The 27,496-nt window shown below is 54.2% G+C and overlaps 2 protein-coding genes across 6 annotated transcripts; one reads left to right on the top strand and one right to left on the bottom strand.

Moving 5' to 3' along the window:
* Positions 1–6,716: 6,716 nt before the first annotated feature.
* Tprg1l (tumor protein p63 regulated 1 like) lies at positions 6,717–11,703 on the top strand. The gene is made up of 5 exons (XM_076861458.2): positions 6,717–6,996; positions 7,295–7,386; positions 7,520–7,696; positions 9,064–9,217; positions 10,559–11,703. The coding sequence occupies exons 1-5, from the start codon at positions 6,799–6,801 to the stop codon at positions 10,751–10,753; spliced, it is 816 nt and encodes a 271-aa protein (XP_076717573.1). The 5' UTR covers positions 6,717–6,798; the 3' UTR covers positions 10,754–11,703.
* Positions 11,704–12,227: 524 nt separating this feature from the next.
* On the bottom strand, positions 12,228–27,286 carry Wrap73 (WD repeat containing, antisense to TP73). Of its 5 annotated transcripts, none has more exons than XM_076861453.2 (12): positions 27,133–27,286; positions 23,730–23,882; positions 22,912–23,028; positions 18,838–18,910; positions 17,290–17,393; positions 16,846–16,932; positions 16,426–16,560; positions 16,268–16,363; positions 14,731–14,836; positions 13,771–13,896; positions 12,864–13,055; positions 12,228–12,566 (listed from the first exon to the last, which is right to left on the bottom strand). In XM_076861453.2, exons 1-12 carry the CDS (start codon positions 27,199–27,201, stop codon positions 12,424–12,426), a joined length of 1,401 nt encoding a protein of 466 aa, XP_076717568.2. In that variant the 5' UTR covers positions 27,202–27,286; the 3' UTR covers positions 12,228–12,423. The 5 variants fall into 5 exon arrangements, with proteins under 5 accessions (XP_076717568.2, XP_076717566.2, XP_076717569.2 ...); XM_076861451.2 differs by having other exon boundaries at positions 12,916–13,055; XM_076861454.2 differs by having other exon boundaries at positions 16,268–16,345.
* Positions 27,287–27,496: the final 210 nt, after the last annotated feature.

Raw genomic sequence — 27,496 nt, 5'->3', positions numbered from 1 at the left:
AGGTACCAGTGGGATTCGCTCCTTATAATCCTGAAGGTTTGTGGAGTATCTGATCCCAAATGTATGGCACACATGCCCAGGCTCAGAATAGGACTCAGCAGCACACACCTCCCTGGCCAGAGGCCTCAGCCCTCCCCTTCTTCATCCACCTGGGTTCAATCCTGGTCACCATACCTGGGGCTGCTCACTGGTTGCCCACAGAGTGGGTCTGGTTTGGAGACCCACTGCAACAGGCACAAGGTGGGGACAACCCCCTGTCTCATCAGCTGGAGAAGTGTCACTGCAGCCTTCCTGGAGACGCTGTTAACGTCACTTCTGGGTGATGTGTTTTTCTGTTGGAAATAATAAAAATAGCATTTGGCCCAAGGAAAAATACTGTGGGGAGGGAGAAGCATCAAACCACCCCTTGGCTGATGATTCTTGGAGCGAAATTCCAAAGCAAACTGCCCCCCTACTTTCCCAGAGCTGGACCCGCCAGCCGCCCCATCCCGAGTCTGACAGGATCCTTCAGGAGTTGAAAGAGAATCCCACAGAGAAACTCAAAACATCCTCCACAGCTGCCGGAACTGATGTCTCCGCCAACCCAAGAAAACAACCTGGCGCCCTGTCTGAACCTTGCCAAGCTCCTCTTGACAGGGAGAAGCACCTGCCAAAGGCCTCCAGGTCCTCGGATGCAACGTGACCATCTGCCTTCCAGCCCAGTACCAGTGACCATGCATCCCCCCGTGCTGCGAAGACCCCCCACTAGTGACGTCAAAAGCCAGATGAGGAAATTCTCTAGAGAGCAAAGCTTCACACCTGAAGTCCTGTGCCCAGTGCTGAGCAATTCCGTGGAGGCCCACAGTCTGAGGCTCAAGAGACTTCTGACCCTCTGATCTGCTGCAAAAGAGAAATTAAAATGGAAGGGCGCGTCCCTGTTGAGCTCACAGGGGTCATGGGACGTGGCCCTAGCATGGGGGCAGGGAATGGGACTCTGCAGCACTGGGCCTGGATCTGGGTCCCTCTGCTGGGGCCCACCTGGCCGTTTCCGTGCCTCAGCACGCTTGGTGGGAAGTGGGAACACAGAGCCACTTTGGAAGCTGGCTCCAGCCCCGTTTTGAGATCACTTTGCCTGTGGGGTTTTGCAGGGAGCACAGCTGCTGTCCAGTGGCTACATGGCACCTGACCACACAGGCCTGGCCCTCACCCCTTTACCACAGATGGAGTGAGGTCCGGGCACAGTGGGTGTTTGGATTGCCTGCCAACCTGCGCATTCATGCAGCAGGGCCAGGCATTGGGAAGACAGTGTGTAGGGCTTGAGTTGAGCCCCACAGAAGACCAGCCACAGCCTTACCTCCAGATCTGCAAGTCTGACCTGTCTGGGAAAGGGGTCTTTGCATCTCAGGATGAGATCACCCTAGATTGTATCAGAGGGCCTACATCCAGTGACAAGTGTCCTCACAAGAGAAGGGAGGGAACCCCAAAGAGGCCATGTGAAGGTGGGAGCTGCTCTGGTGTGGTGAGTCGAGAAGGATACAGGAGCCAGGAGGAGCTGGAGAGAGGCCAGAAGCAGGCTGTCCTCACAACCCTCAGCAGGAACCAGCCCTGCCCACACCCTGGTCTGGGGCTTCCGGCCTCTAGAACCAGGTCTGTGGGTTCAGCCCCCAGCTTGAGGTCATCCACAGGAAACCAGCAGAAGCTGCAGAGGAAGCAAAGAGCATCTGTCCTCAGGGAGCCCTGTCCTGGACAGGAGATGGCCCCAGAGGGCCACCTGCCCTGGGCCCCTGGGCTGGGCAGTCTCAGCATCACCACATATGGGGCAGGCAGAGGCTTCTCTGGGGCCACTTCTGGGCACAGCTCTCTTGCTGAATGCACTTTGCACATGAAGGCCACGCATTTCTTGGGGCCACAGCCATGTGCATCCCATCCTCAGCCTCCTCCTGTCATGGTCACCAGAGGCACCTATTAAGGGCAGTGTGGCACCAGAGCTCACAACAACAGCCAAGTCAGAGCCCTGGTTCCACAGAGTGGGGAAAGGCTGAGAGATACTAGAGAACTGGCTTAATGTGCAGTTGTCACTGGAAGGGGGCTGGCCATGGGCCCTGCATGCCACTCTCTCTAAGTTGCATTCGGACCCCCGTGCCAGAGGAGCTGTTGCCAACACCTGCAGAATCCCAGCAGCTCTGAGGGCCCACCCTGGGCTCCCACGTCCCTCAGACAAGTGTCAAAGGTGGAGCTAAGCTGGGGATATAGCTCAGTGGTAGGGTACTTGCCTAGCATGCTTGAGTCTTGAGGCCTGGGTTCAATCCCCAGCACTGTCCCCCTCCGCCACACACACACCAAAAAAGTGGGACTCCTTGATTTTGTGAAATGGTGAATCACAACATCTGGACATTAAGATAAGAATCTCCTCTTCCAAGCTGAGGTTTTGAGTCTTCTTCAGGAAGTAAGATAAATAATGACTTTGTCTTGGATGCAGATCCACCCCAGCTGTGGAACTCTGCCTCTGTTTGGGGCTGAGCATGCCCGCGCTGCCACCTCCTGGTGGATATGGGAATGGCCTCTCAAGGCCCCCCACCTGGAGGCCAGTCACAGCTATCTCCCTCCCACTCTGACAGGTGCAGGTAAAGCGACCTTCCTCACACACAGGAACCATCCACCTGCTGCCAGCAGCGCATGTGGACTTACTGGGGAGCAGGGTTTTTGTGGATGATCCAGCTAAGATGAGGTCACTAGGGCGGGCCCTGATCTAGCATGAGTGGTGCACGTGAAGAAGGGTCACCTGGGAGAAGATGGCCGTGAAAACAGAGGCCGGGAGGTGGCCACAAGCCAGGGAGCACGGAGGATCACCAGCAATGCCAGAGGCTGGAAGAGCAAGGAAAGCGCCTCCCGGGGGCTTCAGAGGGAGAGCGGCCCTGCCCACACCTCAACATGGGACTTGCCGTCTCAGGAGCTACGAGAGAGTAAATTTCTGCTGTCTTAAACAAGCGGCTTGTGGCTTTGTCGGTGGCTACTGTACATCGTGGAACGCTACTCTTTATGGTCTGCATGCGTTTTTCAAGTTGATGTATGTCCAGGTCACGCCCCATGGCTACAGAAGGCTAGGCACCCCCATCACCTTGACTGCTCCTGCCGGCAGCGGGCCTCTGCACTGTCCTGGGCTCAGGCTGCCCACAGATCTGTATCCCACTCACTGGGGCACCAGCCCCACGTCCAAACCTAGATATCTGCCACCACCCAGAACTGTCCCTCTCTGCAGAACCAGTTCCAGACCACTGTGTCCCGGCCATCCGGCCATCAGGGCTGTCATGCCCCCCAGCTCAGCTCCCTCCAGGCTCGCTCTTCATCCCTCAGTGCTCTCCCTTGCCCTCTCCCTGAACTCAGCTCCCCCGGGGCAATACTTCTCTGAGGGGGTCTCCTGTTCATCCTGCTGCCCAACCCAAGCCATTTCCCAGGGTCATGTCCCAAGGAAGCCTTTTGGGGAGAGGCAGTGTCTCCCTCCCTCGCTCACTGGCTCTGGGATCCTGCTCTGGATAACATGGTGTGGGCACACTGGTGCACCCTGTGGGGACGCAGGCTTGGAGACACTCGCCTGGCTCTCCCTGGAGTCATCTTTCCCCTCTGGCCTGAGCACCTGGTGTCTGCTGCCAGTGCCTGTGCACTATTCTAGGTAGCCTGCTCACCTGCAGGTCCCCAGCGGTGGAGACTGTCCTCCTACCCTAAGCCAGTCCTGACCCCAGGATCTCCGTTCTCCATCTCCAAGCTGTCATTGTCATTCCACAGATGCTGCCGCGCTCTCTGAGCTGGCTGCGCCTTCCATGCACACTGCTGACCCAGGCCTCACGGCAGCAATGGCACCCACCCAGGCTTTGCCTACCTTGCCCGGTGAGGACAGGGAATCAGGAAGGGTAAGTAACAGGTTCGAGGGCAGCATGGGTGTGGAATGAGGTGGCGTTCAGACCACAGGCTCTGCCAGGCTCCACTGTACCCCTCCCACCGTGGCTCCACCGGGTACTGGCTGCCCCTCTTTCTACTGCTTGGTCTCCATCCAAACATTTCCCAAGTCCCCCAGAGCACCCATGGTAACTGCTGTTCACTTTTTAAAAAAATTCTAATTTGTTATATATGACAGCAGAATGCATTACAACTCACATTACACACATAGAGCACAATTTTTCATGTCTCTGGTTGTATACAAAGTTTATTCACACCATTCGTGTCTTCATACATGTACTTAGTTAGGGTAATGATGTCCATCTCATCCCACTGTCTTTCCTACCCCCGGCCCCCTCCCACCCCTCTGCCCTATCTAGAGTTCGTCTAATCCTCCCATCCCCCAACCCCAGTATGAGCCAGCCTCCTCATTATCAGGGACAACATTCTGCATTGGTGTTGGGGACTGGCTAATGTGTTCACTGTCAACCTCCCTCCTTCAGTGCTCCTCCTAGGAGCCCCAGCTGCCATTCTCTGCCAGGAGACCCTCACCAGGATCATAACCAGTCCTGCTGTCCAAGGAGGGGACTGCCCCTCCTGCTCACCATGTTTGATGGTGGCTCTGGAAGTTGGTGGCACGTGGGTCAGGTGAGGCAGGAACACCCTCCCTGCCACCCCTCCTGGGAGCCACTGGCACAGAGACAAGTGGTGGGGGCTCTGCTGCTGCTCAGGCTCGGGTTCTCACAGGCCCAGGGGAAAGTCCTAGCTTAGTCCTTTGTTGATATGACAGTGACAACCTCTGGGACTAGTGTTCTTGGTAATGTGTCCCCAACCCCATACACAGGTGGAGAGAGCAGAAGCAGTTTCGCAATCTCCCCAGATGCTTTGAGGTCAGTGGACCACCGCTGCTGAGCCAGGCCAGGGCTCAACAGGCCACCGGAAACATCGTAGGATATTCCACTTGACACAGAAACCAAGCACAGAGAGCTCACATGGCCAAGTCCATGTGGACAGAAGCCAGGGAGCTAGGATTCAAACCCAGAAGCTCTGGCTCCAAGTCCACCTGCCAGCTGCCACCGAGGGCTAGCTCTGCTCCACCACCTCTAGGATGAAAGGGACACCGCTCTTCCAGCCCAAAGGCTCAGGCTGCTCCCCAACAAGGGCTGGGCAGGGGCTCCACTGTCAGAGGAGAGGGGCTTCCTCCTCCAAAGGGTAGGGCCCACAGCAGGGGTGGGGGTATGACCGCCCTGGTGCACTGAAGGTGTAGCAGCTAGCGGAACTTCAGCCCCAACTCCACAGGCCCATGGTGCTAGCAACATGCCATCATATATTTGCACACTCACTTTGCCCACTTCAAAATCTTGTTTTTCGGGAAGCAAAGTATTATTCTGGTATCTCCTGCTTCTATCAATGCTGACCTCTTGTGAGCAGCTCTTAAGGAACTGCTGTGTGGTCCCCTGCGAACCCCTGCTCTGGGAGATCTTGGGGATGAAGGTCTCACCAGCCCTTGCATTTTACACAAGCCAGGAAGGTCGCTGCTGGTCGGCACAGTTGTGCTGGTTGGCACAGTTGTGCTGGTTGTGCAACCTCAGACAGTTCCGGAAACTCTCCAGACCTAGACCTATTTTCAGGTCTGCAGCAGGCATGGGCTCACAGAGACTCCCAACATGGCAGCACACACAGCACGATGACCCAGGGCACAGCGAGTGACCTACATGAGCCAAGAACATATACAAAGCAAGTCCTGGTGAATGGCGGAACATCTCCCGGGGAGGTGAGCACACGGAGTCTCGTGTGTGTGTGTGTGTGTGTGTGTGTGTGTGTGTGTGTATGGGGGGGGGGGCAACGGGGACATGAAAGGGCAGTGGTCAGAGGGACCAGCGGGGTGTACTGATACACAGCCTTGGAGCCTGTGAAGACAGGGCCAAGGAGGGTGGCACTGGGATGGGCTGAGTCTCCCGAAGGGATAGCAGAATCCAGGGCAGTGTGCAACTCCTGAGCAGATCGCTGGGCTGGGGGAGGACAGACAACCGTATAGTGCCCCTCGGGACAAGAGCAGGTCAGAGGAATGCCCATCCTGACCCTTGGTGGTGTGACACTGGCAGGTGGCTGATCCTGTGCCTCAAGTATCCTCTTCTGCCTGCTTCCCAAGGTCCCTATGAGGACGCGAAGGACGCCTGAATTCAGCACCGCGCTGGGCCCCACTGTTCCTGGGGAGTTCCAGTTTCAGGCCCAGGCAGAGCTCTGCAGGGGATCTGCGGTCCCGCCCCGAGGACCGCTGGATCCAGGCAAACCCTTCACCACTGCGCAGCCTTCCGCCAGGTGCGGACACCTGACGTGCACACACCTAACGTTCACACGCACTTGGCTACGCACACGCCCAACGTACTCACACGGCCCAAGCGCACAGGCGCGTACGTACAGCAGCCACTCCCGCCCAGGCGGAAGGGGCGTACTCAAATGGGCGAGTGCGCACTCCCCGCTCGTAGAGCACCAGCTCTAGGAGGTCCCGGTTCCGAGAGCTCCTGGCTCCTCCTTCCCGCGGCCCTCCCCTTCCTCCTCCCCCGACGCCCGCGTCTCCCTGGCAACACGCTCGGTGTGGTCCGTTTTCAGTTCCGTAAACAGGAAGTGGGTCTGCAAGCCACAGCTGCTTCCGGTGCGGCTAGGGGTGGGAGGGAATGTGAACCGCGGAGGGTCGGAGCCAATCGCGGAGGACGGCTGGGAAAGAGCCAATCCCGAGGGGGAGGCGGGCGCTTTAGGGGCGGAGACTGGGGCGGGTCCGGCGGCTCTCGGCCAATCGCGACTAAAGGGTGAGGCAGCGCTGATGTCTGCGGGCGGTGGCTCCAAGGCGGCGGCTTCGGGGTAGGGTCCCGGCCCGGAGTGGCGATGCTGCAGCTGCGGGACTCGGTGGACTCCGCGGGCACGAGCCCCACGGCCCTGCTGGCGGCCGGCGAGGATGTGGGGCCGGGCAGCGCGGGCGGGGCCCGGGCAGGGGTGGGCACGCCACTGCGCCAGACGCTGTGGCCGCTCAGCGTCCACGACCCCACGCGCCGCGCCCGCGTCAAGGAGTACTTCGTGTTCCGGGTGAGGGCCTGGCCGGGCCAGGCCGCGGGAGGGCAGGGGAGGAGGGTCGGGCACGGGGAGGGCAGCGGGAGGGCTGGGGAGGAGGGTCGGGCACGGGGAGGGCAGCGGGAGGGCTGGGGAGGAGGGTCGGGCACGGACGGGGAGGGCAGAGGAGGAGGCTGGGACCGCGGGAGGGTCTGGGAGGCTGGGGAGGAGGACCAGGCCCTGGGAAGCAGGGGAGGCCCGGCAGGGCGGAGCAGAGGGACAGGAGGAGAGGAGAGCGCCCGCCCAGAGTGACCTCTGCCCTGGCCGCGTCCAGCCCGGCACCATCGAGCAGGCCGTGGAAGAGATCCGCGCCGTTGTCCGGCCCGTGGAGGACGGCGAGATCCAGGGGGTGTGGCTGCTGACCGAGTAAGCGAGCCGCCGGTGTTGGGGGGGAACTTCCCGGGACCAGGCCCTGCGAACCACTGGAACACCCCCCTGAGAAGACCAGGGCCGTGTTTGCTCAAGAGGGTGGGAACAGGTGACTTGTCTTCGCCTCTAGGGTGGACCACTGGAACAACGAAAAAGAGCGTCTGGTGTTGGTCACTGACCAGTCGTTGCTCATCTGTAAGTACGACTTCATCAGCCTTCAGTGCCAGCAGGTGGTCAGGGTGGCACTCAGTGCAGTGGACACCATCTCCCACGGAGAGTTCCAGTTTCCCCCCAAATCTCTCAACAAGTGAGTGCATTCAAAGAAGCCCTTCTCTTGCTGTTGGGACCATTGTGACCTTAGAACTCAGCTCTTTTAAACCCCTAGGTGGTAGTTCTGTGTCTGCTGTTCTGTGTAAGCTAATGATCTCAGCCTGAAGGGTGGATAGAAAGATCCTTAAAATAGAAGCAAGTGACTTTCTGGGAGTTGAGTGCTACTGAGAGGGATTTTGGCATGAAAGACAGCTTTTAGGCTTGCAGTGGAAGTGGTTTAACTGGGTTTCAGATACATCCCAGCGAGCCACTGTCAAAAGTGAACTGGATGTTCCTCAGGGCATTTTATCTCCATCCAAGGAAAGATTACATGTTCAAGCCCAGTGATTTTGTTGGTTGATTTTTTAAGAGTGCCAATTTAATTTATAGATATTACTAAGGGTGGATATATTTGCAGATATCTGGGGGTAGCCAAGCACAGAGGCACACACCTATTATCCCAGCCACTTTGGAGGCTGAGACAGGAGGATTGTGAGTTTGAGGACAGCTTAGGCAACTTAGTGAGACCCTATCTCAAAGTAAAAAGTTAAAAACAAAAAAAGGGCCAGGGATGTAGGTCAGTGGTAGACCACCCCTGGGTTTAGTCCCCAATACCACCAAAAAAGAAAAAGAAGAGTGGAAAAAAAATATCTATTGCTCAACTTTCAAGAACTGATCATCTTGGGGCAGGGGTGCTGGCTCAGCGGTAGAGCACTCGCCTAGCATGTGTGAGACCCTGAGTTCGATCCTCAGCACCACATAAAAATAAATAAATAAAATAAAGATATTGTGTCAACTACAACTAAAAAATATTTTTAAAAAAGAATTATCATCTTTAATAGGAAAAAAACTAAACTATAAAATTCAGAGGTTTTATTTTGCACCCAGCTACAATTTAGAGTTTGATGTAGAGATTTGAATGGAGAATTCAGTGAGCCAACATGATTAAAAATTTTAACCAGCATTTAATAATATAGTAAAGAAACAGCAAAGTGATGAACACATTAATCACGGGCTAGGCTATCTATGATGTATTTCTATTAATCTTTAATGCATAAGTAAAGATAAAGTTTAGATAAACAAGACAATATATTTAACTTGTCATATTTAAAAGTCCTTAAGCCAAAAAGCTGGGCATGGTGGTGTACATCTATAATCCCCAGCTACTTGGGAGTCTGAGGAGGGAGGATCATGAGTTCAAGGCCAGCCCTGGTAACAGTGATACTGAAAGCCACTTTTGGTTGGGAAGTGTCTCGGGTCTTCCTGGGGATACAGAACTACATTAACTGCTGCTTTTCGTCTCTGACGGGTGTGAGAGCCTCCTGTCTGTGGTGTTGAAGATGGCTGTTTGTTCTCATGTGTCAGGCGAGAAGGCTTTGGGATTCGCATCCAGTGGGACAAGCAGAGTCGTCCTTCTTTCATAAACAGATGGAACCCCTGGTCCACGAATGTGCCCTACGCCACTTTCATAGAGCACCCAATGGCTGGTGTGGATGAAAAGACGGCTTCTCTGTGCCAGGTAAGCAGATGGTCAGCAGCCACTGCAGCTGTCATGTCCAGCAGTGGTGAGAGGTCTGTGTCACCCAGTCTTGTGGCCACATCCAGGGATGAGAGCTTGAAGAATGACTGCTGACCATGAGGAAATATAATGGTAGCTTTTAAATTTTTTGGTTAGGGCTGGGGCTGGGGCTCAGCAGTGGAGCGCTCACCTAGCACGTGCGTGGCACTGGGTTCGATCCTTAGTACCACATAAAAATAAATAAATAAAGGTATTGTGTCCAACTGCAACTAAAAAAAAATATTTTAAAAATTTTATTCTGGTTAAGCTATGCACTTTGGTGCCCACTTGTAATCCTAGTGATTCTGGAAGCTGAGGCAGGAAGATTACAAGTTTAATGCCAGCCTGGGCTACTTAGCAGGACTCTGTCTCAAAATAAAACGAAAAGGCCCAAGAATGGAGCTCAGTGGCAGAACGCCCTGGGTTCCTTTCCCGTTACTGGGAAAAAAAACTCTTTCATTTGTGTGTGAGGAGCCCTGTGTGACTGCTGGTCTGTAACACGGCCCCTTGCTGCTGCTGATTCTCTTGGAGAATGCCTGGACACACGGTAGGGAGTAGCAGCCGGCACTGGGAGTAGCAGTGAAGACACCTAGTCTGGGTGCTCCCTGGGCCTCAGGCCAGGTTTGGAGCAGATGGGTTGGGGTGCCTTGCACCTGGGAGCCTGCCTAGGATGAAGCAGGCCTCTGTGGCAAAACACTTGCCGCCCTCCACAGTCCTGTCGGGAGGAAAGGCTGATGTCTAAACCGACGAGCACAATGGCAGGTGTCACGCCAATCAGAGAGCCTTGCTGAGGGCTGTGGAGGGACTCCCAAGAAGTGGCCGAGAGGTGTCTTGTCAAGTGAGGGCCCTGAGGGGCTCAAGAAAGAAAAAGGCACACACCGCAGAGTCACAGTTGTGCCACAGCAGGCTGCTCACACAGCAGAGGTGGGCACTGGGGCAGATAGCTGCGAACATGGCATCATCGCCTGCGCGCCCGCGGTCCAGGACGTGGTGCCGGGCAGCAGTACCCAGGACTGGCTTACGTGCCTGTTTTTCTCTGATCAGCATTTAGAGGGTGCAGTGAAGCAGTGGGCCACACCGGCCACACCGGCACCCGAGTGACCTGCGTACTGGTTGTATGAGTACTGTGATTTCTCAAAATTAAGTCACTTAAAGACGTTTTTTAGAACATCTCATTGCCATTAAGTGACACATGCTTGTGTGTGTGTGTTTTGAGAGAGTTAAATGTCTCAAAATGCAAATTTTTCCATTTATCAGATTACTCTTTTGTTGCTTGAAGCTCCTTGTTTTTTCTCTTTAAAGTTGGAAAGCTTCAAGGCTCTGTTAATCCAAGCTGTCAAAAAAGCCCAAAAAGAAAGTCCTCTGCCAGGACAAGCAAATGGTGTGCTGGTCTTGGAGCGCCCCCTGCTCATCGAGACCTACGTGGGATTGATGTCCTTCATCAACAACGAGGCCAAACTGGGTTATTCCATGACCAGAGGCAAGATTGGCTTTTAGACAGCTGCAGCGTGGAAGCCGTCCCCAAGGAAAGCCTTGTTGAGTGGAACTCGGGGAACGCGGGAGACCTCAAGCCAGCCTGCTGCTACTGGAGGGAGGACTGGGGTGGCCACCTTTGGGGATCTGAGTGTTATTAGCATGGTCCAGTGAATTACTTAGTGAGCTACAGAGAGGGGCAGAGAGATAGCTGACCTCGAGCTGCAGCCGTCCGTGTCCCCTCGAGTGCCCATCAGCTTCTTGTGGTTTCCTGCCCAGCCCCTGCAGCATGCTTCGAGTCTGTGGGCGCATCTGCGCGCCTCGCTGTGTAGACCTCAGTACGGGGAGGAGCCTGGCATCTCCAGTGCCTGCACTTGTACATGTGTTCACACTCATGTCAAATTTTGTATTTTTGAAATTTTATCCGTTTTTTTAAGCAAAATACAAAAGCAGCCTACAGACTGGTCACAGCAGTCTGCCTTGTCAGAGCCTAGCGGACAGTTGTTTTTTGTAAATATGGTTGACCTACAGTTGTATGTTTTCTAAAATTAATCCAAGTTGTTAATACTTTTTCCCCAGGCCCAAAAAAGTTTACAGAGAATCATTTAACACAATTTGTTGAGGAATTGCACATAATTTTGACAACTATACGTATCCTAAGCTTTTGTTATTTTGTTCATGTTTAAAAGGGGAATAGGTAGTTTGCTCTTTAAAGGATGCACTTCAAAGCAAGGACGTGTTAGATCCCCAGAGACGCGCTGCCACCCTGGCTCCTGCAGCCGTAGGTTCCAGGTGCCTTCAGTCTCCCAGCCCACGCCTAGCGGGGCTGCAGCACCCGCGACTTGAGCGCTGGCCCCTCAGTCTCCTCCTCCTCACTTACAGCTCTGTCGTGGCTTTACGCTTGCTGGCACGGATGCGGCCGGGACACGTGGCCTGTCCAGTGGAAGGCTGTCTCAAAGCACCCAGGTCTTCAGCCTGCTCTTGCAGTCTTGTAGTAAAGATGTTTAAAACCAAATGGATGTTGCTGTTTTTTGAGGTTATTGTCATTAGAATTAGTGCCCAGCCAGGGAGCAGCTCCCCAGTGAGCGAGTCTCAAGTCTCAGAGCTTTGAAGGTCTGTCTGCGGACTCTGCAGGAGCAGGAACAGGATCCTGCCTGGCACGTCCTCCGTGAAGAGACACAGTGCGGGCAGCCGGGCAGCCCTCTCAGTGCCCCTGGTGCTCCAGCCGCTGCCTGCCAGCTATCATGCCCTTGAGGGGGACCCAGGAGAGCCCTGCCCTCAGGTGCTTGTCCCCCTCACTCCAGAGTACACCCTACCACAGAGGGCAGGCACACCCATGCCCTCCTGAAACCACCAGTGACTGAAAAGAACCCAGAGCAGCCATGGCAGTGGGGTGGGCTCTGCAGCACAGTGTCCTTCACGTCCTGAGATAGACTAGCAACTCAGCCTAACCTGGGAAACCTGCTGTGATGGCACTTCAAGGAAACAAGCATCAATGTTTTATCAATTAGCAAATATTTATTTTAAATAATGAAAATTACAGCTCTATACCACACATATTTACAAAACCCCCTTGCTACAGAAAATCAGAGTCAAGTCACTGAGCCGGCACATGACAGCCGGAGAGCTCCCAGGGGAACCTCGTCCTTCCCAGACCAGGGACACGGAGTCCCTGCTGAGGGTTCCACCAGGGCCTACGCATGGCTGTCCCGTTGTTCCAAAGCTGTGTGGACCCCCTCTTCGGTGTCCAGGAAACAAAGACAGAAGTGATCCTTACTGAGGAGGGCCAAGGAGTCCCCACTTGAATGCCAGCACAGAGAAAGCACCGGAAAGTCACCTAGAGACAGAAAAGGGTAGCCAAAGGATTAGAGCAGAGAGATGAGGATCCCTGGGGAAGGCAGCCTGTACCCCACGGGCAAACAGAAGGGACCTGGGTGACCCACATGGGTGAAGCCAGGTAGAGCTCAAAGCCACCATCCACCCTATGAAGCTTAGGGTGGTGGGTCCTGTCAGGTGTGCACACTGGGCACAGGCCTTGAAGTTTCCTGAAAGACGTGGAGGAGCTCCCCCACGCAGCAGAGGGCCTGGCAGCTGCCCCAGAGGCTGCAGCTCCATGCCCACCGGATGCACTCACCCTCCCCAGGCACCTGCACCGACACGCAGCCCGCCGGGGACCACAGGTACACCTTGCTGCCTCCTGTGCAGATGGCCAGCCGAGGCTGCTGTGGGTCCCACAGGAAAGAGCGCACAGGGGCCAGTTGCTCCAGCACCACGAAGAGCCTGAGCTTCTGGATGTCCCAGACCCAAACGGTGTTGGGGACATTGTCTGGGAAGGAAGAAATGACAGGGCATCATGTCATCCGTGCTCTGCTGACCCTAGGCAGCCTGGCCCCTCTGCAAGCAAGCCCTGGAGAGATCAGTGTTCCCGAGCCTGCTTCAGTGGACCAGGGTTCCAGAGCAAAGCGCAGGCTTCAAAGACCCTCCACCGATGTTCTTCTTTGGCTTTGTTGTAAGAGCTGCCGTCATTAATTAAAAAAAAAAAAAAGAACCAGGCCTACAGGGCAGACTGCCTGCCCTACGCCCTATTCTTTCTTTTTGTTTTTTGGGGGGATGGGATACCAGGGATTGAACTCGGGGGCACATCCTGAGACAGGGTCTCACTGAGTTGCTTAGCGCCTCGCCATTGCTGGCATTGAACTCATCTCCTCCTGTCTCAGCCTCCCCAGCGATTGCTGAGGCTGGCTTTGAACTCGATCCTGTTTCAGCCTTGTCAGCTGCTGGGATCAAAGGCGTGTGCCACGGCACCTGGCTCCTGTTCTTTCTTAAGGAGGAAGGAGTGTGCAGAGGCCAAGGTACTGCTGTTGACTCACTGGCCTGCGGCCTCCGCAAATAAGAGTTGGACTCCTGAGGGGCCTCTGCAGCAGGACACTGCACCTCGCCAGGCAGTCGGAACCCCGCACGGCCCCTCACTTGCTTTGCCTTTCCCACGGTTTCTACCCCTGGAGCGGGGGCACAGCAGGTGGACACCAGCACATACTGACCATTCCTTGTGGCCAGGAAGTAGCTGTCAGCACTGAATGCCAGCATCCCCACGCCCATCCTAGGGTTCGCTCTGTCAGTGGCCGGCTTCAGGGTCTGCAGGGAAACTGGCACAGAGGCGATCTCATCTGGAACGTCACAAGGGAGAGATGCTGAGCTCGCCTGAGTCGGCTACAGCACGGGAGGGGCTGTGCAAGAAGGGAGCACGGAGGCCGGGGAACTCCCCCCAGGGACAGTAGCACCACTGCCTGCCAGGCCTGGATGTCCCAGACCCATACAGTGTTGGGGACACTGTCTGGTAAGGAAGACATGACAGGGCATCATGTCATCCGGCTTGTTCCGGATCTGCCCAGCCTTGCTGCCCTCACTGCTCTCACATCTCAGCAGTTGTGTCCCCCCCAGTCAGCGGTCAGCGTCCTGGTTCAGTCAAGCTCAACTTCGTTGTTTCTGTGGCTTTAAGATGCAGAGAGCTTTATAAAACCAGCAGCAGGAGGCTGCAGGACAAGTGGCGGTGAGCTGCTTCCTGGGGCCAGGCTGCCCTCCTACCCTCCACGCCTGCAAAGGGCCAGGTGCTATTCCCACATGTCCCTAAGGTCCCTGTGTCCTCTGGAGCACAGGCTCCTTGCCCCCAGTGCATGGCCAGGACCAGCACGGCCGAGGTGTCACCACACCCTGCTGGGTCCAGCTAGTCCCGCTCACTGCATCCCTGCAGGCTCTCTGATCCCCCTGGGGCATCTCACTCTTGATGTCAAGTCCTGCCCTCAGTGAGTCAGCTGTCAAACTAGACTCCAGCACTTACTCCATCGCTGGCTGGAGGCAGCACAGGGAAGGGAAATGGACTTTTAAAAAAATAAAGAGCACCTGAAATGTATTTCGACAAAAAGGAATCTTTTTCATTTTAAAAGAAAAACAAAAACAAGCAAAGTGTCCCATGCAGAGGACAGTAGCCCTCTGCTACTTACATTTGCTCTCTGAGGCTGAGAGGGGGGCCGCCAGTGGTAGGGGTGGTGGGAAGGACAGACGGCCCAGCCCCAGCGGTGGGCCCTTCTCCGCTTCCTTATAGACAACCTGAAAGACAACCCAGCCACCAGGTAGGAGGGACAGGGCTGAGACCCGGGAGCTGCTATGGGGATGCCCGAGGGTGCTGGGCAAGCAGCTGTGGCGTAACGGTACCACCTGTGGAGGGGAGGCTCCCCAGGGCCACCTGAGCCTGCTGGCAAGTGCCCCTTGAGAAGCGAGGAGCCAGTGTGCAGCTGTGTTCAGACAGCACCTGGTCACTCCTGCAGCCAACTGTGCAGGAGTGAGCAGGGCGTCCACTTCCCTGGTGACGGCGAAGGAGAGTGGGCACCACCAGATGCCAGCAAGCAGCATGCCAGAGGAACCTCCCAGAGGAGGTGGTGGGTGTGGCAGGCTGGGGCCTACAGTCTGGATCTTAAAGTCCCCCAAAGGCCCATTTGCTGATGGTCCCCAGCCTGTGGCAACAAGGGGAGGTCGCACCTAGAAGAGGAAGTTAGGTCACTGGGGGCGTGGCCTTAAAGGGGACCTGGGACCCAGGCCTTCCCCTCTTGCTCTGCTTCTTGGCCACCAAGAGGTAAGCAGCTCTGCTTTGCCTAGCCACAGGCTCAAAGCAAGAGGGCTAGGTGACATGGACTGATCCCTGAGGCCGTGACTTCCCACCTGCAAGCTATTTCTGCAGGCATTCTGTCACAGCAGGGAAAGCTGACCAACACTCAGGGGGTCCTGGTGCAGGGTTCACCTGGTTTAGTTTTTAAGGCATACATGGTGAGAGGCCCTGGAGAGATGCAGAGGCCACAGGCACATCTTTGGGCCCTTATGGTGAGCCTTCCCTCGGCCTTCCCTCACAGAGCCTCCCTCACCGCTCCCTCCAAGAGGCACCTTCACCTGAGATCACCCATTCCTGGCACCTGCAGCTCCTCTCTGCGCCTCCTCCCAGTATTCACCTTGATGTCACCTCCAGGAAGGTCCCTGGCTGGCTGGCCTGGCCTTGTGCCTGCTGGCCATGCCACTCGTATTCTCCTCCTCAGGGCTAGTGCAGCCCTACCAGGGAGGCCAGCATTTTTATCTCATCTTCTACCATCACCCACACAGACCAGAGGCCAGGAGGCAGTGGGCACTTGTTGCTGCTGCTGTACAAATGGATACCAAAAGTCCTCTCCATCAGAGGACTTTGTGCTTCCTGCTCCCTGGGCCTGGAAGGTGACCTCCTCAGGCCCTGTGGAGGTGCCCAGCTCTCCCAGCCCACTATGCAGGGGCAGGGGCAGACTCAGGTCCTCTTGGAAAGAGGCCTGAAGTGCAAGTGCAGTAGCTGGAAGAGCCTGTGGGCAGCACAGCTCGAAATATAAGCCGTCACTGACAGAACCAGCAGGGCACAGAAAGATGCAGGTGTGGGGACAATAACATTAGCAGGGTCAGAATGCGACTGCAGCCCTTCCCCCTTCCCAAACACTGCTCAGACCCCAGCTCAGGACTGGGACTTACTATCTTGGGGTTGTTGATGGCTGCAGGATGCCCAAACTCGGTGATCATTTTCCAAGTCACATGATTAAGGAGGCGCACCTGGAGAAAGAAGCACAACTGAGGTGAGCCGAGGGGCTAAGCAGGGCTGCTCACCGTGTTCCCACCCCACCCGTCTCCACCTTTCCGTCGTAGCTCCCCACTGCCAGGAACTGACTGCTGGGGCTCCAAGCCACCGACTTGATGCCCAGGGACCACTCGTAGGCACAGTAGGCAGACAGCAGGCGGCCATCCAGGGAATACAGCAGGATCTTGTACTGCAGAGAAGACATGCAGGCGTCACTTCCCCGGGAACACACAGCAGTGGCGCTGCAGACTCCTGCAGCCCATGGGGAGCAGCACAGGAGGAAGTGTCCTCCACCCGCCTGTGAAGTGGGATTACATCTCGCAGTGGCACAGGGAAAGGGGAGACTGTGGGAGACACCTGACGACAGTCAACGGCAACGAGGCCAAGCCCACTGTCTCACTGTCTGCAGAGAGCACCGGGCGAGGAGCAGGTGGGCGCCCTTAGAAGAGGACGTGTCACTGGGCACACTCCGTACCTCCAAGCAGGTATCCCACACTGCCAGCACACAACCGTTGGGGGCCCACTCGATCCCTGCCAGGTCCTGGGTATCTGTATCGAAATGCTTCCAAGGGGGAGAGGAAAAACATGAAAATCTGCCAATCTTTTCCTAAAATAAGTGTTTCTTTTATTCATGTATTTTCTTGAGATGGGAGCCCCATCATGTTGCCCAGGCGGGTCTCGAATGCCTGAGCAAATGCAGAGCTCCTAAGTGAGGCAGCGCATGCTTCAGGCCAGCCGCCTTCTCTGTATACTTAATGTTTTTAACACTCATGCATTTAATTTTCTTACGCACAAATGAATGAAATATCTACATTCTGTCCCTGTGGTTAAAATCCCTCCACACAGCCCAAGTGCCAGCAGCAGTGCTGGGGGGCCCACCTCCGGGCGCCTTGCTCCCCAGGGCGAGGAAGCGCCGTACCCTCAGGAGCTGCCAGTCGCTGCACACAAAGATGCTCACGTAGTCCTTGCAGTCCCGCCTCTCTGCCAAGGCCATGTAGCGGCCGTCCCTGGTGAAAGTGACCCCTGTCGGGAAGGGGAGAGCACCCAATTAGGAAGTAGCCAAGCAAGAGAAAGGACAGCAGTGGTTTCCAAGGGAGGACGACAAAAGCAAGCGGAGGGCAAAGGGGGTGCCCAGTGGGGAGCCCTCCGGGACACATCCCGCACCTGGTGCCCACCAGCGAGAGCACCACTGGCAGAACTCGGGGCCTGAGAGCTGCTGGGCAGCCCACAGAAGCCCAGGCTCCTCTTCAGCAGGTCAAGAGTCAGTTCTTAGTACATTTCTTTTTTTTACTTTTGAACTTCATAGTTTAGAAGAAGTAAATTTAACAGGACTACTTAGAGGGCTGGGGATGTGGCTCAAGCGGTGGCGCGCTCGCCTAGCCTGCGTGCGGCCCAGTTCGATCCTCAGCACCACATACAAACAAAGATGTTGTGTCTGCCAAAGATAAAAAATAAATATTAAAATTCTCTCTCTCTCTTTAAAAAAAAAAAAAAAAGATGACTACTTAGAAAAAAACTTTGGTTGAAAATGTAAAATTGTATTTTCCAGTTCTATATCGCCTCACAAAACCCAGGCCAAGTTTTCAGGCTTTGTGAATAAAAAGGTCACCTTCAGGGCCGGGGCTGGGCTGAGTGGTGGAGCGCTTTCCTGGCCTGTGTGAGGCTCTGGGCTCCACCCTTAGCTCCACATAAATATAAATAAAATAGAGGTATTTTGTCCATCTACAACTAAATAAAAAAAGAAAAAAAGAAAAGAAACCACCTCCAATAATTTATGACTTCCACTCGGGCAGTGCGCACCTCCTCAGCAGAGCTGCTAACATTCAAACTCTACACATCAAAACTAATCACACAATTACACTTTCATGCCAATGCAATTCCCAGATTGCTGATAGGATGGCAACTGAAAACCAGTAACGCCATCAAACCGCCTGGTCGGGTAACACTACTTCCCTCTGTCTCTACAGATGCAGCAGTCACTAGTCCTGCCTGGCATGCTGGGTGCGTCTGCCCCAGCAGTCCACCTCCTCCCAGAGGCCTTAATGGGGAGAGGGCCCCATGCCTTAGCCTGCCCCTGGGTGTGACCAGCTCAGAGAAGTCCCCAGAAGAGCCAGTGACTCGAATTCATGTGGATGCTGAGCCGTGTCCTTGCCAGGCACCAGCTGGAGGGTCTGACCACCCGCTCTCTCAAAGGCCAGGTCTCCTGTGAATTCCACTTTTATCTGAAGTCTGCCTGGTTCCTCTTGTCACCCAATGGTGGCGAAAGGGCCTTGACTTTTACAGAGAAAGATGGGAACATGCCTGGGAGACACTTCAAGTGTACAAGGGCTGAGTGGGGACAGGAAGAGGGTCCACCAGGAGCTGGTGAGCTGCTAAGTTTCTAAGTTGGAAATATTCCATGGAAGAAAGTCCCCAAATCCCCAAACAGATGCAAACAAGTAAGCTGGAGCGGCTGTGGCAGACTCACCCTGCTGACAGGCTTTGGGATACTTGATGTAAGACACGGACTTTGTACACAGGGACCAGACAGTTATCCGCAGCTATTGGGGAAATGGGAGAGAGAAAGGAATTGGCACGTACTTAGCATCTTCAGAAAGACTGTCCCGAATCATAAACCAGATCACCAGTCCCAGGAAAAGATTTACTGACACAAGGCTACTGATCCTTCCAGGGACTCTTCTCTACAACTGTGTCCAAATGCAAAGTTTACTGTCCTCCTACTAATGTTCTTAGAATTGTGTTCTGGAATGATATTGTCTGAGTGAGCCAAGTCAAGTGGGTGTGTTTCTAAATGCTAGCTCTCCCGGCTTGCATATCACAACAGGCACAGAAATGTCTGGATGGAGAAAAGTCTTGACCCAGAAGAGCCTCTTTCAGCCTCTAGAGCACTGTGTGGAGTCAGGTGGCTCTGGCTTAAGTCCCCGGGACAGCTGCAGCCTATTGGGGGGTTACCAAGAGGAGGACACTAAGGGCCCTGGTTACCAAGAGGACGTTAAGGGCCGTGCCTTCTGCAGGAGAGCTCTGGGGCCACCACTGTCACTACTCCCCACCTCTCCTCTCCCTCCCCCGGTAGCTGGGAGGCCACTGCTGTCGCTGCTCTCCACCTCTCCTCTCCCCTTACGTGGTAGCCAGGAGGTGACCACTGTTGCTGTTTCCAACACCCCTCTCCCTCCCCTGGAGGTGATCAGGCTGGTAAAAAGGCCAAGAGAAGACAAGGTCCCAGCAAGGGACTGAGGACACCTGCACCAAGGGGAACGCCCCTGGATGGGAATCTGACCTTCTGGGATGTGACATCAGATTCCACGTGTGTGCCTGGCCACGCCTGATTATATGCTGACCTCTATAACCCCACCCCTGTGGAGCAGACAAGAATAACTTGATTCTGTAAAGGTTCTCCACGCCCTTCCCACTGGGCAGCGCGACAGGCCACTGATCCTCAGGTCCCAAGCTGCTCTGCTGCATAAGGAGGGCTGTCGCAGCATAAAGTGCAGCAAATGCCGGGCACAAGGAGCCGGTGGCACTCCACAGCCCTCCTAGGAAGGATGTGGCCCTAGGAAGGATGTGGCCCTAGGAAGGATGTGGCCCCAAGGGCACTCAGTCGGGTAAGTGCCACTTGAGGTTGCAGTGTGCCCGTTTCTGTGCCAGCGCGACTCCAGAAAATGCTGCCTGCTTTCAGTTCATCAGGTTAAAGACTCAACAACTCAATCTCTCCACATCATCCCTCCTAAAAAATAAGAAAGGAAACCAGACCGAGGCCACTGTGTCTGGGAGCCACGGGCACGTGGACACCTGCACACAGTGTGGAGGAGGACAGCAGGCCTGCCCTCCTGTGAACTTGAGCACTGAGGACAGGGCTCGCCCTCCAGAGCCTCTGCCACGCTGGGCCTGGGGAGGCTGGTGTGGAGCAGAGCAGGACTCCCATGAGGAGAGCAGGGGACCGCCTTCACCAAAGGCAGACTGCCCAGTGGCAGGCCAGGCGCCCCAGGCCCGGAGCTGGACAACTCAACGAGAAACTTCTACAGCCCGGAGCACAGGCAGGGGTCAGAGACAGCATCTGCCACCTGCACCTTACGGAGGCCCCAGCAGGAAACGCACTTAGCCTGGCTTCTGCCTTCACCCCACCAGGAACAAAGACGTTTAGAAACCTCCAGGAGGAGGGCTGGGGATATAGCTTAGCAGCACTCACGAGGCCCTGGGTTCTATCCCCAGTAAACACACACACACACACAAAAAAAAAAAAAAAAAAGAAAAAAAAATCCAGTAAGAAAAAAACTTAGGGGGCCAGGCACAGTGGTGCTGGCCTGTAACCCTGGCAACTTGGGAGGATGAAGCTCAAGGATCATAGTTCAAGGCCAGCCTCAGCAACTTAGAAAGACCCTGTTTCAAAATAAAAAGTGTTTGGGATGTGGCTCAAGGGTAGAGAGCCACCGGGTTCCTCAAAAAAGAAAAGGAAAGAATACACCTCTGTCAACCCTACCCGCTCCACTGACAGCTGAAGAAGCATGCTGGCCCTGGGCACAGGCCTCTTTACGGCCACTTCCATCAGAAGACAGCCCACAATGGCACAGGGGCCATGCAGAAGGGTTCAGAAGCACTCGGCAGCAGGAGGGTGGCCACAGGACACCATGACGGGACAGCATGGTGCAAGGGGGAGCCAGAGCTCTGGGCAGCAGACGGCTCCACCAGGCAAAGCCGCAGAGATGGAGGCTGCAGGTGACGGGCAGGACAGGGATATCGATGAGGGGTCCCATACTATGGGGCCAAAGTCCTCAGCCCTGCTCACCCAGGACCACCTGCAAAACAACCTCCAAACTGCAAGCATCAAGTGAGTGGGTTTTACTGCCTGTGAAATACATTGTCTTCTCACAGGGCCTCGCTCTGCTAGGCAAGGCTCTGCAGCTTACTCACGCCTCTAGCCCTCGTTTTTCTCCTAGTCCACTACAGGCTACTTACTACATCCACACTAACATATAAGGGCACGAGGGGTTGGGAGTGGGGCTCAGAGGTAAAGCACTGGCCTGGCACATGTGAGACCGTGTGTTCCATCCCCAGCACAATAAAAATGAAAGTAAATAAATACATAATGTGAAACCTCAACCACGTAACAGTGGGACACAGGCACTTAAGTGGACCAACAATGGAAGAGTCTGAAAATCAGAAATGAACCTGAGGGCATAAAGGAATTCAGTACTTAGACCATGGTGAAGACGGATGAAGTAATTATTTAGAGTAAATAACTCAGGGAAGAGATAACAATGGGTCCATACCTCATACCACACACAGCTATATACTCTACTTGTCTAATTTAACGTGTGTAAAACAAGATATGAAAGGACTCAACCTCATCAATAATTAAGGACATGAAATTAAACCAGAGTGAAGGCCAGCACAGTTCCGCTGGATCGCAAAGCTCCGTCTGGAGAGATGAACACATTGGTGCTGACCAGGCAGGACCCTCCCATGGTTTCTGGATATGTTACAGGGGGTATGAACCACAGCATGACAGCCCTGTGCCTCTGACAACCCAAAATGCCCAGAAACAGAATGGCTAATAGACTGTGGCATGGTTTTTCTTACAAAGAATGAATGAACCAGCTACACCTGTCTGCGTAGGTGAATCTAAAAACAACGCTGGCGATCTGTGAAGCAAGCACAGGGCCATTTAAATGAGCTGCAGCCACTGCAAACCAAACATCTGTGCAACACCTATGATGTCCCCCAGAAGAGCAAGGAAATGATTAATGCCAAGTGCCGGCTGAGGAGTGGCCCTGGAGAGGAGAGTAGGACTCCAGGCTTGACAGCAATCTGCTGTCCTCTGCGGCCTGCGGAACCACACAGCCTTCTTACTGACACGCAGGAGGCAGAGCCTCCTCTCACCCTCTGCAACACCCTCCCACAGGGTTGTGCATCTGGAAGGGTCCAGTGGCACAGGTCTGAGAGTGTTCGATCCTCCCTTGTCAACTAGACTGAGGCACAGGTGACCACAGGGTCAATTCCTGGCCAGGGACCTCTGCATCCCTGTGTTGTTCTTCACTGGGGCAGTGGAAGTCTGCTTGAGTATCGGGGTCATTTCAGTATTGTCCCAGGGTGCCCCCTGCCATGAGGTCCCTGGTGTTCCTCCACCCCTCATCTTGACATTTACTCTAATGTCACCTGCAAAGTGGCCACAACCTTGGTCTTAGGTTGAACAGTGTCATCCAAATGCACTCTAGGCAAGTAATTGATTCTGTATAAATTATGTTTCAGAATTAATATATGTGTAATGTGGGATACACAATAAAGCCATTTCTTTAAGGTTTAAAAACTCTGTAGATGATAACTTTTCCTTTTGAAAATTTTAAGTTAAAAACCTAGTGTCACAAAAAAAGGGGGAAAAAAAAGGTGTTTTCTTCAAAATTGGCCTAAAAGGTTACCCAGTGCTTCTGGGTTGGACTTTTGATAGACATGCTGCTCCAGAGCCCAACAGTGACAGTCCCAAGCCCCTTGGGAGCAGAATGTGGGCTCCCACTGGCTGACAAGGCTCACAAGGCCTGACACTCACGTGGAATTCTGTTGTGTTCAGAATGTGGCGCCCGTCTGGGCTCCAGCACGAGGCCACCAGCCCTGCAGAGCCCTCGTCAATCTTGCAGTGCCACTCTGGCTGCTCCAGAGACCAGACCTGGATTTGCAAAGAGAGAGATGCACCATCAGGGACCAACTGGCACACCCAGCATGCCTTCTCCCAGGGACCGTCCACTGCGCTGGATCAAGATAGGACAGCTCTGGAGTCTGCCCTCAGGAAGCACTGGCGCTAGGCCCATGGCAACTTAAGCTCGCTTCTGGGCGATCTTCTCTCGCTATCCTGTAAAACAATGCATCCAGGTTGCCCTCCCAGGCCCTCACTGAACTGCTGTGGGAATGTGACAAAGCAATGCCTTATCTAGCACTGCCTGAAACACACAGCACCCCAGCATTAGATTGCAGTGGCAAATACCTCCATTTCTGGAATTATATTTGCTTAGAGACCAAGAATATTCTAGGGTTTACTCATTTTTAAAGTATTAAGGGGGCTAGGATTATGGCTCAGCAGTAAAGCGCTTGCCTAGCATGCGCGGGGCCCTGGGCTCGATCCTCAGCACCACAAAAAAATTAATGAATGGAATAAAGGTATTGTGTCCAATTATAACTAACTAAATAAATAAAATTTGAAAAATAAAAAATAAATTAAAGTATTAAACTATTAGAGGAACATTATCATTTTAAAAGAAAACTGACTTTGAGCTGCACTGCCACTGTTTTCCAAACTGGAAGACATAACACTGGTGACACGACACTCCCAGGGAGGTTTCCTAACTCTGACCCCAACACGAGAACACACACCTGCACAAGCCCCCGTCTGTACATGGCACAGAGGATGAAGAGGGAGTCTGCTGACCACTCTATGTGCTGGATCTGGTCCAGGCAGGTGTACAGCTGACGGATCTGCAAGGTGCTCACGTCCCGGACAACTAACCGGTACTGGACACAGGAGGCCTAAAAGACATAAGTGAGCAAGCACTGGACTCTTCTGCTCTACAGGAGGGGCATGGGGCATCGGCGTGGCCCTGCATTCAGCACCATCTCCTTCCCCTGCCTCATGAGCTTTATGTTACACAGCTTCATGTCTACACAGCTTTGCTACACAGCCTCATGTCTACACAGCTTCATGCCGCACAGCAATCACAGAGCTCATTCCCAAAACAAGAGGAGGTAATACAGAGACTGAAGCTGAAATATACAAAGTAGGATTTATTTTATTTTATTTTTTTTAATATTTATTTTTTAGTTATGGTTGGACACAATATCTTTATTTTATTTATTTATCTTTATGTGGTGCTGAGGATTGAACCCAGGGCCTCACATGTGCTAGGCGAGTGTTCTACCACTGAGCCACGATCCCAGCCCACAAAGGTTTTAAGTTGTTAGGCTCCACTACTGACTTTATCACTAGATGCTACACATGTCAAATTATCACTGCACCTGATAAATCTGCAATTAAAATAAATTTAAAGAAATAAACTATGCTCTAGTATAAAGTGTGAGACTATTAAGACTCTACTTAAAGCACTTCTACTCCTTTCTTAAGTTAATACTAAAAACTAAGCCCAAGTGGGACAGAATACTGGGAAAAGCTCTTCTGTGACTTAATAACCAGAGCCTTTCCTACTGTCACTTCTAGTCAGTTTCCTCAAATTTATGAAGAGTTAAAACCCCAGGGCTCGGGGCTGTTGGTGAGAAGCAGCAAAGCCCTTTATATGGCACCACTAGCCAACCCAGAACAAACCAAAAGTGAACACATGTGACTTGTCCCTGTCACTGAACATCAAAAAGTCTGTTTTAAATGTAGTTTCTTAAATGTTTCTTAAATATTTCTTCATGTCCATATTTATGGAAATAATTTCTGAGTAACCACCTGCTGACTATACATTATATTATAGACTAAAAATCAAGACTGGATTTTTAAATGTTAATTGCTTCATTTCTGTACTTATCAAGGTCAAACTAGACTTATTAGCTTTTATTAACTTCCACAAAGAAAGCCTCATTGGTGGGAAAAAAAAAAGAAAAAGGGAAGGTGGTGACTGCAGATTTGAAGAGACAGCATCCCAGAACTTATTTTCTCACGCTGTAGCTTCCACAGCTCTGATTAGTTACAATGAATTCCTTAAGAAATGGAAACTTTGGCACTCACAAGTAGATATCATTTGATATCTATAGCATGATACTAAAACTGGGCTTTCAAGAACAGGATTCCAGTAACAAATTATTACAAAGTGTTCCACAATATTCTGATGAGGGCACACAAACCAAAAAGCAAATATAATCATTCTTCTTATAAATCAATGAAACTTTCATAAATGGATTTAAAAAAAAAAAAAAACTAATTTGTGGAGGGGGCACTTTGAAAAACATACCAAGGTTTCTGGATGCCACTTTAAGCTAATGAAATTTTGTACTTTGTAGCTGAATACTATTTTATGTGATTTAGAATAATACCTCTATAAAGAAAGTAAACATGCATTTTGGGAGTTATATTCTCAAAAGTCTAGACAAAGACAACAGAAATGTTAATAAAGATGCAAGATAACAGGAATGTTAACAAAGGTGCAAGCTGAAAAAGAATCAGAAAGCATCAGTTGGTTAATACAGGGCAATGAACAAAAAAATGAAGCACATTTTCTTTAAGGCCTGATGTTTTTTCTTCAATCGTTTCCCAATATCAATTATTCTCCCCACTTCTTGGGATATACACTGGTCATATTGCTTTATTTCAAAATTTGAAGTTTTAGCTCTGCAATTTAAGCATTGTCACCCATGGAATGAGATGTTCAAGTCTAGCCTTGAAGACATTACTTGAATGTGGTGAGGACAGGGAGGAGAGTTGACAACAAAGTATCCATATTATTTACCAGTTAACAGGCAACTTTTGTGACAAAGTAACAATCAGCTAACATCTTCTGGACTCTCAAGTGAGTGAAAGAGACACAGCTTTATCCCTAATCCGCCTTTGACAGCCAAAAACAGCTATATGGAGTCACCTGCCCAGATCCCTTTCTAGTCTGGAGAACCAGCCCAGGACCCCTTCTGCCTGGAGTTGCACACCTGCACACCGAGCTGCAGCCCGGGGTCCAGCACACCTGCTCAGCTCCCCTCCCCTCCCCCGCGCCTGGAACTGCACACTTGCCCAGGTTCACCTCCAGACTGAAGCACTTGCCCAGATGGCCCTCTGACCAGGGCTGCGCACCGTCATGAACCCCTCGCGCTCCGGGCTGCGCACCCAGCTCAGGACCCTTCCTGCCTGGGACTGTGCACCGTCGAGTACCCCTCCTATGCGAAGCCCCTGCCCAGGTCTCCCTCCCGCCCGGGGCTGCGCACCTGCCCAGGACCCCTCCCGCCCCGGGGCTGTGCACCTGCCCAGGACCCCTCCCGCCCCGGGGCTGTGCACCTGCCCAGGTCTCCCTCCCGCCCGGGGCTGCGCGACTGTGCAGGACCCCTCCTATCTGGAGCACCAGCCCAGGACCCCTCCCGCCCAGGGCTGTGCACCAGCCCAGGACCCCTCCCGCCCGGGGCTGCGCGCCTGTGCAGGACCCCTCCTATCTGGAGCACCTGCCCAGGACGCCTCCCGCCCGGGGCTGCGCACCTGCCCAGGACCCCTCCTATCTGGAGCACCTACCCAGGACCCCTCCCGCCCCGGGGCTGTGCACCTGCCCAGGACCCCTCCCGCCCCGGGGCTGTGCACCTGCCCAGGACCCCTCCTATCTGGAGCACCTGCCCAGGTCTCCCTCCCGCCCGGGGCTGCGCACCTGCCCAGGACCCCTCCCGCCCCGGGGCTGTGCACCTGCCCAGGACCCCTCCCGCCCCGGGGCTGTGCACCTGCCCAGGTCTCCCTCCCGCCCGGGGCTGCGCGCCTGTGCAGGACCCCTCCTATGCGAAGCACCTGCCCAGGTCTCCCTCCCGCCCGGGGCTGCGCACCTGCCCAGGACCCCTCCCGCCCCGGGGCTGTGCACCTGCCCAGGACCCCTCCCGCCCGGGGCTGCGCGCCTGTGCAGGACCCCTCCTATCTGGAGCACTTGCCCAGGACCCCTCCCGCCCGGGGCTGCGCGCCTGTGCAGGACCCCTCCGATCCGGGGCACCCACCCTGAGCTCCTGCCGGTTCCCGCCCCGCTCAGCCCGCGGTGCCGGGGTCCAGAGCAGCGTCCGCCCGGGCTCCCGCCGCGGGCGCAGGCCGCGCGCCGCCGCTCACCAGGTACTTGCCGTCCGGGGAGAACCTGCAGAGCAGGCTGGAGAGCTTGAACGCCTCGGAGAAGTTCATGGCCGCCGTCCGCCGCGGGCCCGACCCGCGCCCTACAGCCCGCGGGGAGCCCGCCGCCCGCAACCGCCCGGCCGCGGCCGGAAGTAAGGCGGGGAAGGCGGCCGGAAGTGGGGCGGTGGAAGGAGGCTGCAGCCTATCGGCGCTGCGGGAGGCCGCGCGGCATTGTGGGGCCGGGAGTCCGCGCCCCGCCCGGCGCTTAAAGGCGCCGCCGGCAGCTCTTCCCTTCGCGGTCCCAGAGATCGACGTCGGGTCTGGGAGACCTCGTATCACAGACAGCTGGGGCTGCAGACAAGAT

Source organism: Callospermophilus lateralis, chromosome 7, assembly GCF_048772815.1.
Source record: "Callospermophilus lateralis isolate mCalLat2 chromosome 7, mCalLat2.hap1, whole genome shotgun sequence".
NCBI classification, from domain to species: domain Eukaryota; kingdom Metazoa; phylum Chordata; class Mammalia; order Rodentia; family Sciuridae; genus Callospermophilus; species Callospermophilus lateralis.
This window is presented reverse-complemented; position numbering and strand designations above follow the sequence as displayed.

Excerpts from the sequence above, each read along its gene's own strand:
- Wrap73 (XM_076861451.2), bottom strand. The coding sequence starts at position 27,201 with ATGAACTTCTCCGAGGCGTTCAAGCTCTCCAGCCTGCTCTGCAGGTTC. Across the intron at positions 18,911-22,911 it reads TGAACACAACAGAATTCCAC|CTGCGGATAACTGTCTGGTC; the intron begins GTGAGTGTCAGG and ends TTTCCCCAATAG. Across the intron at positions 16,561-16,845 it reads TGTGGGATACCTGCTTGGAG|TACAAGATCCTGCTGTATTC; the intron begins GTACGGAGTGTG and ends TCTTCTCTGCAG.
- Tprg1l (XM_076861458.2), top strand. The coding sequence starts at position 6,799 with ATGCTGCAGCTGCGGGACTCGGTGGACTCCGCGGGCACGAGCCCCACG. Across the intron at positions 6,997-7,294 it reads AGGAGTACTTCGTGTTCCGG|CCCGGCACCATCGAGCAGGC; the intron begins GTGAGGGCCTGG and ends GGCCGCGTCCAG. Across the intron at positions 9,218-10,558 it reads AGACGGCTTCTCTGTGCCAG|TTGGAAAGCTTCAAGGCTCT; the intron begins GTAAGCAGATGG and ends TTCTCTTTAAAG.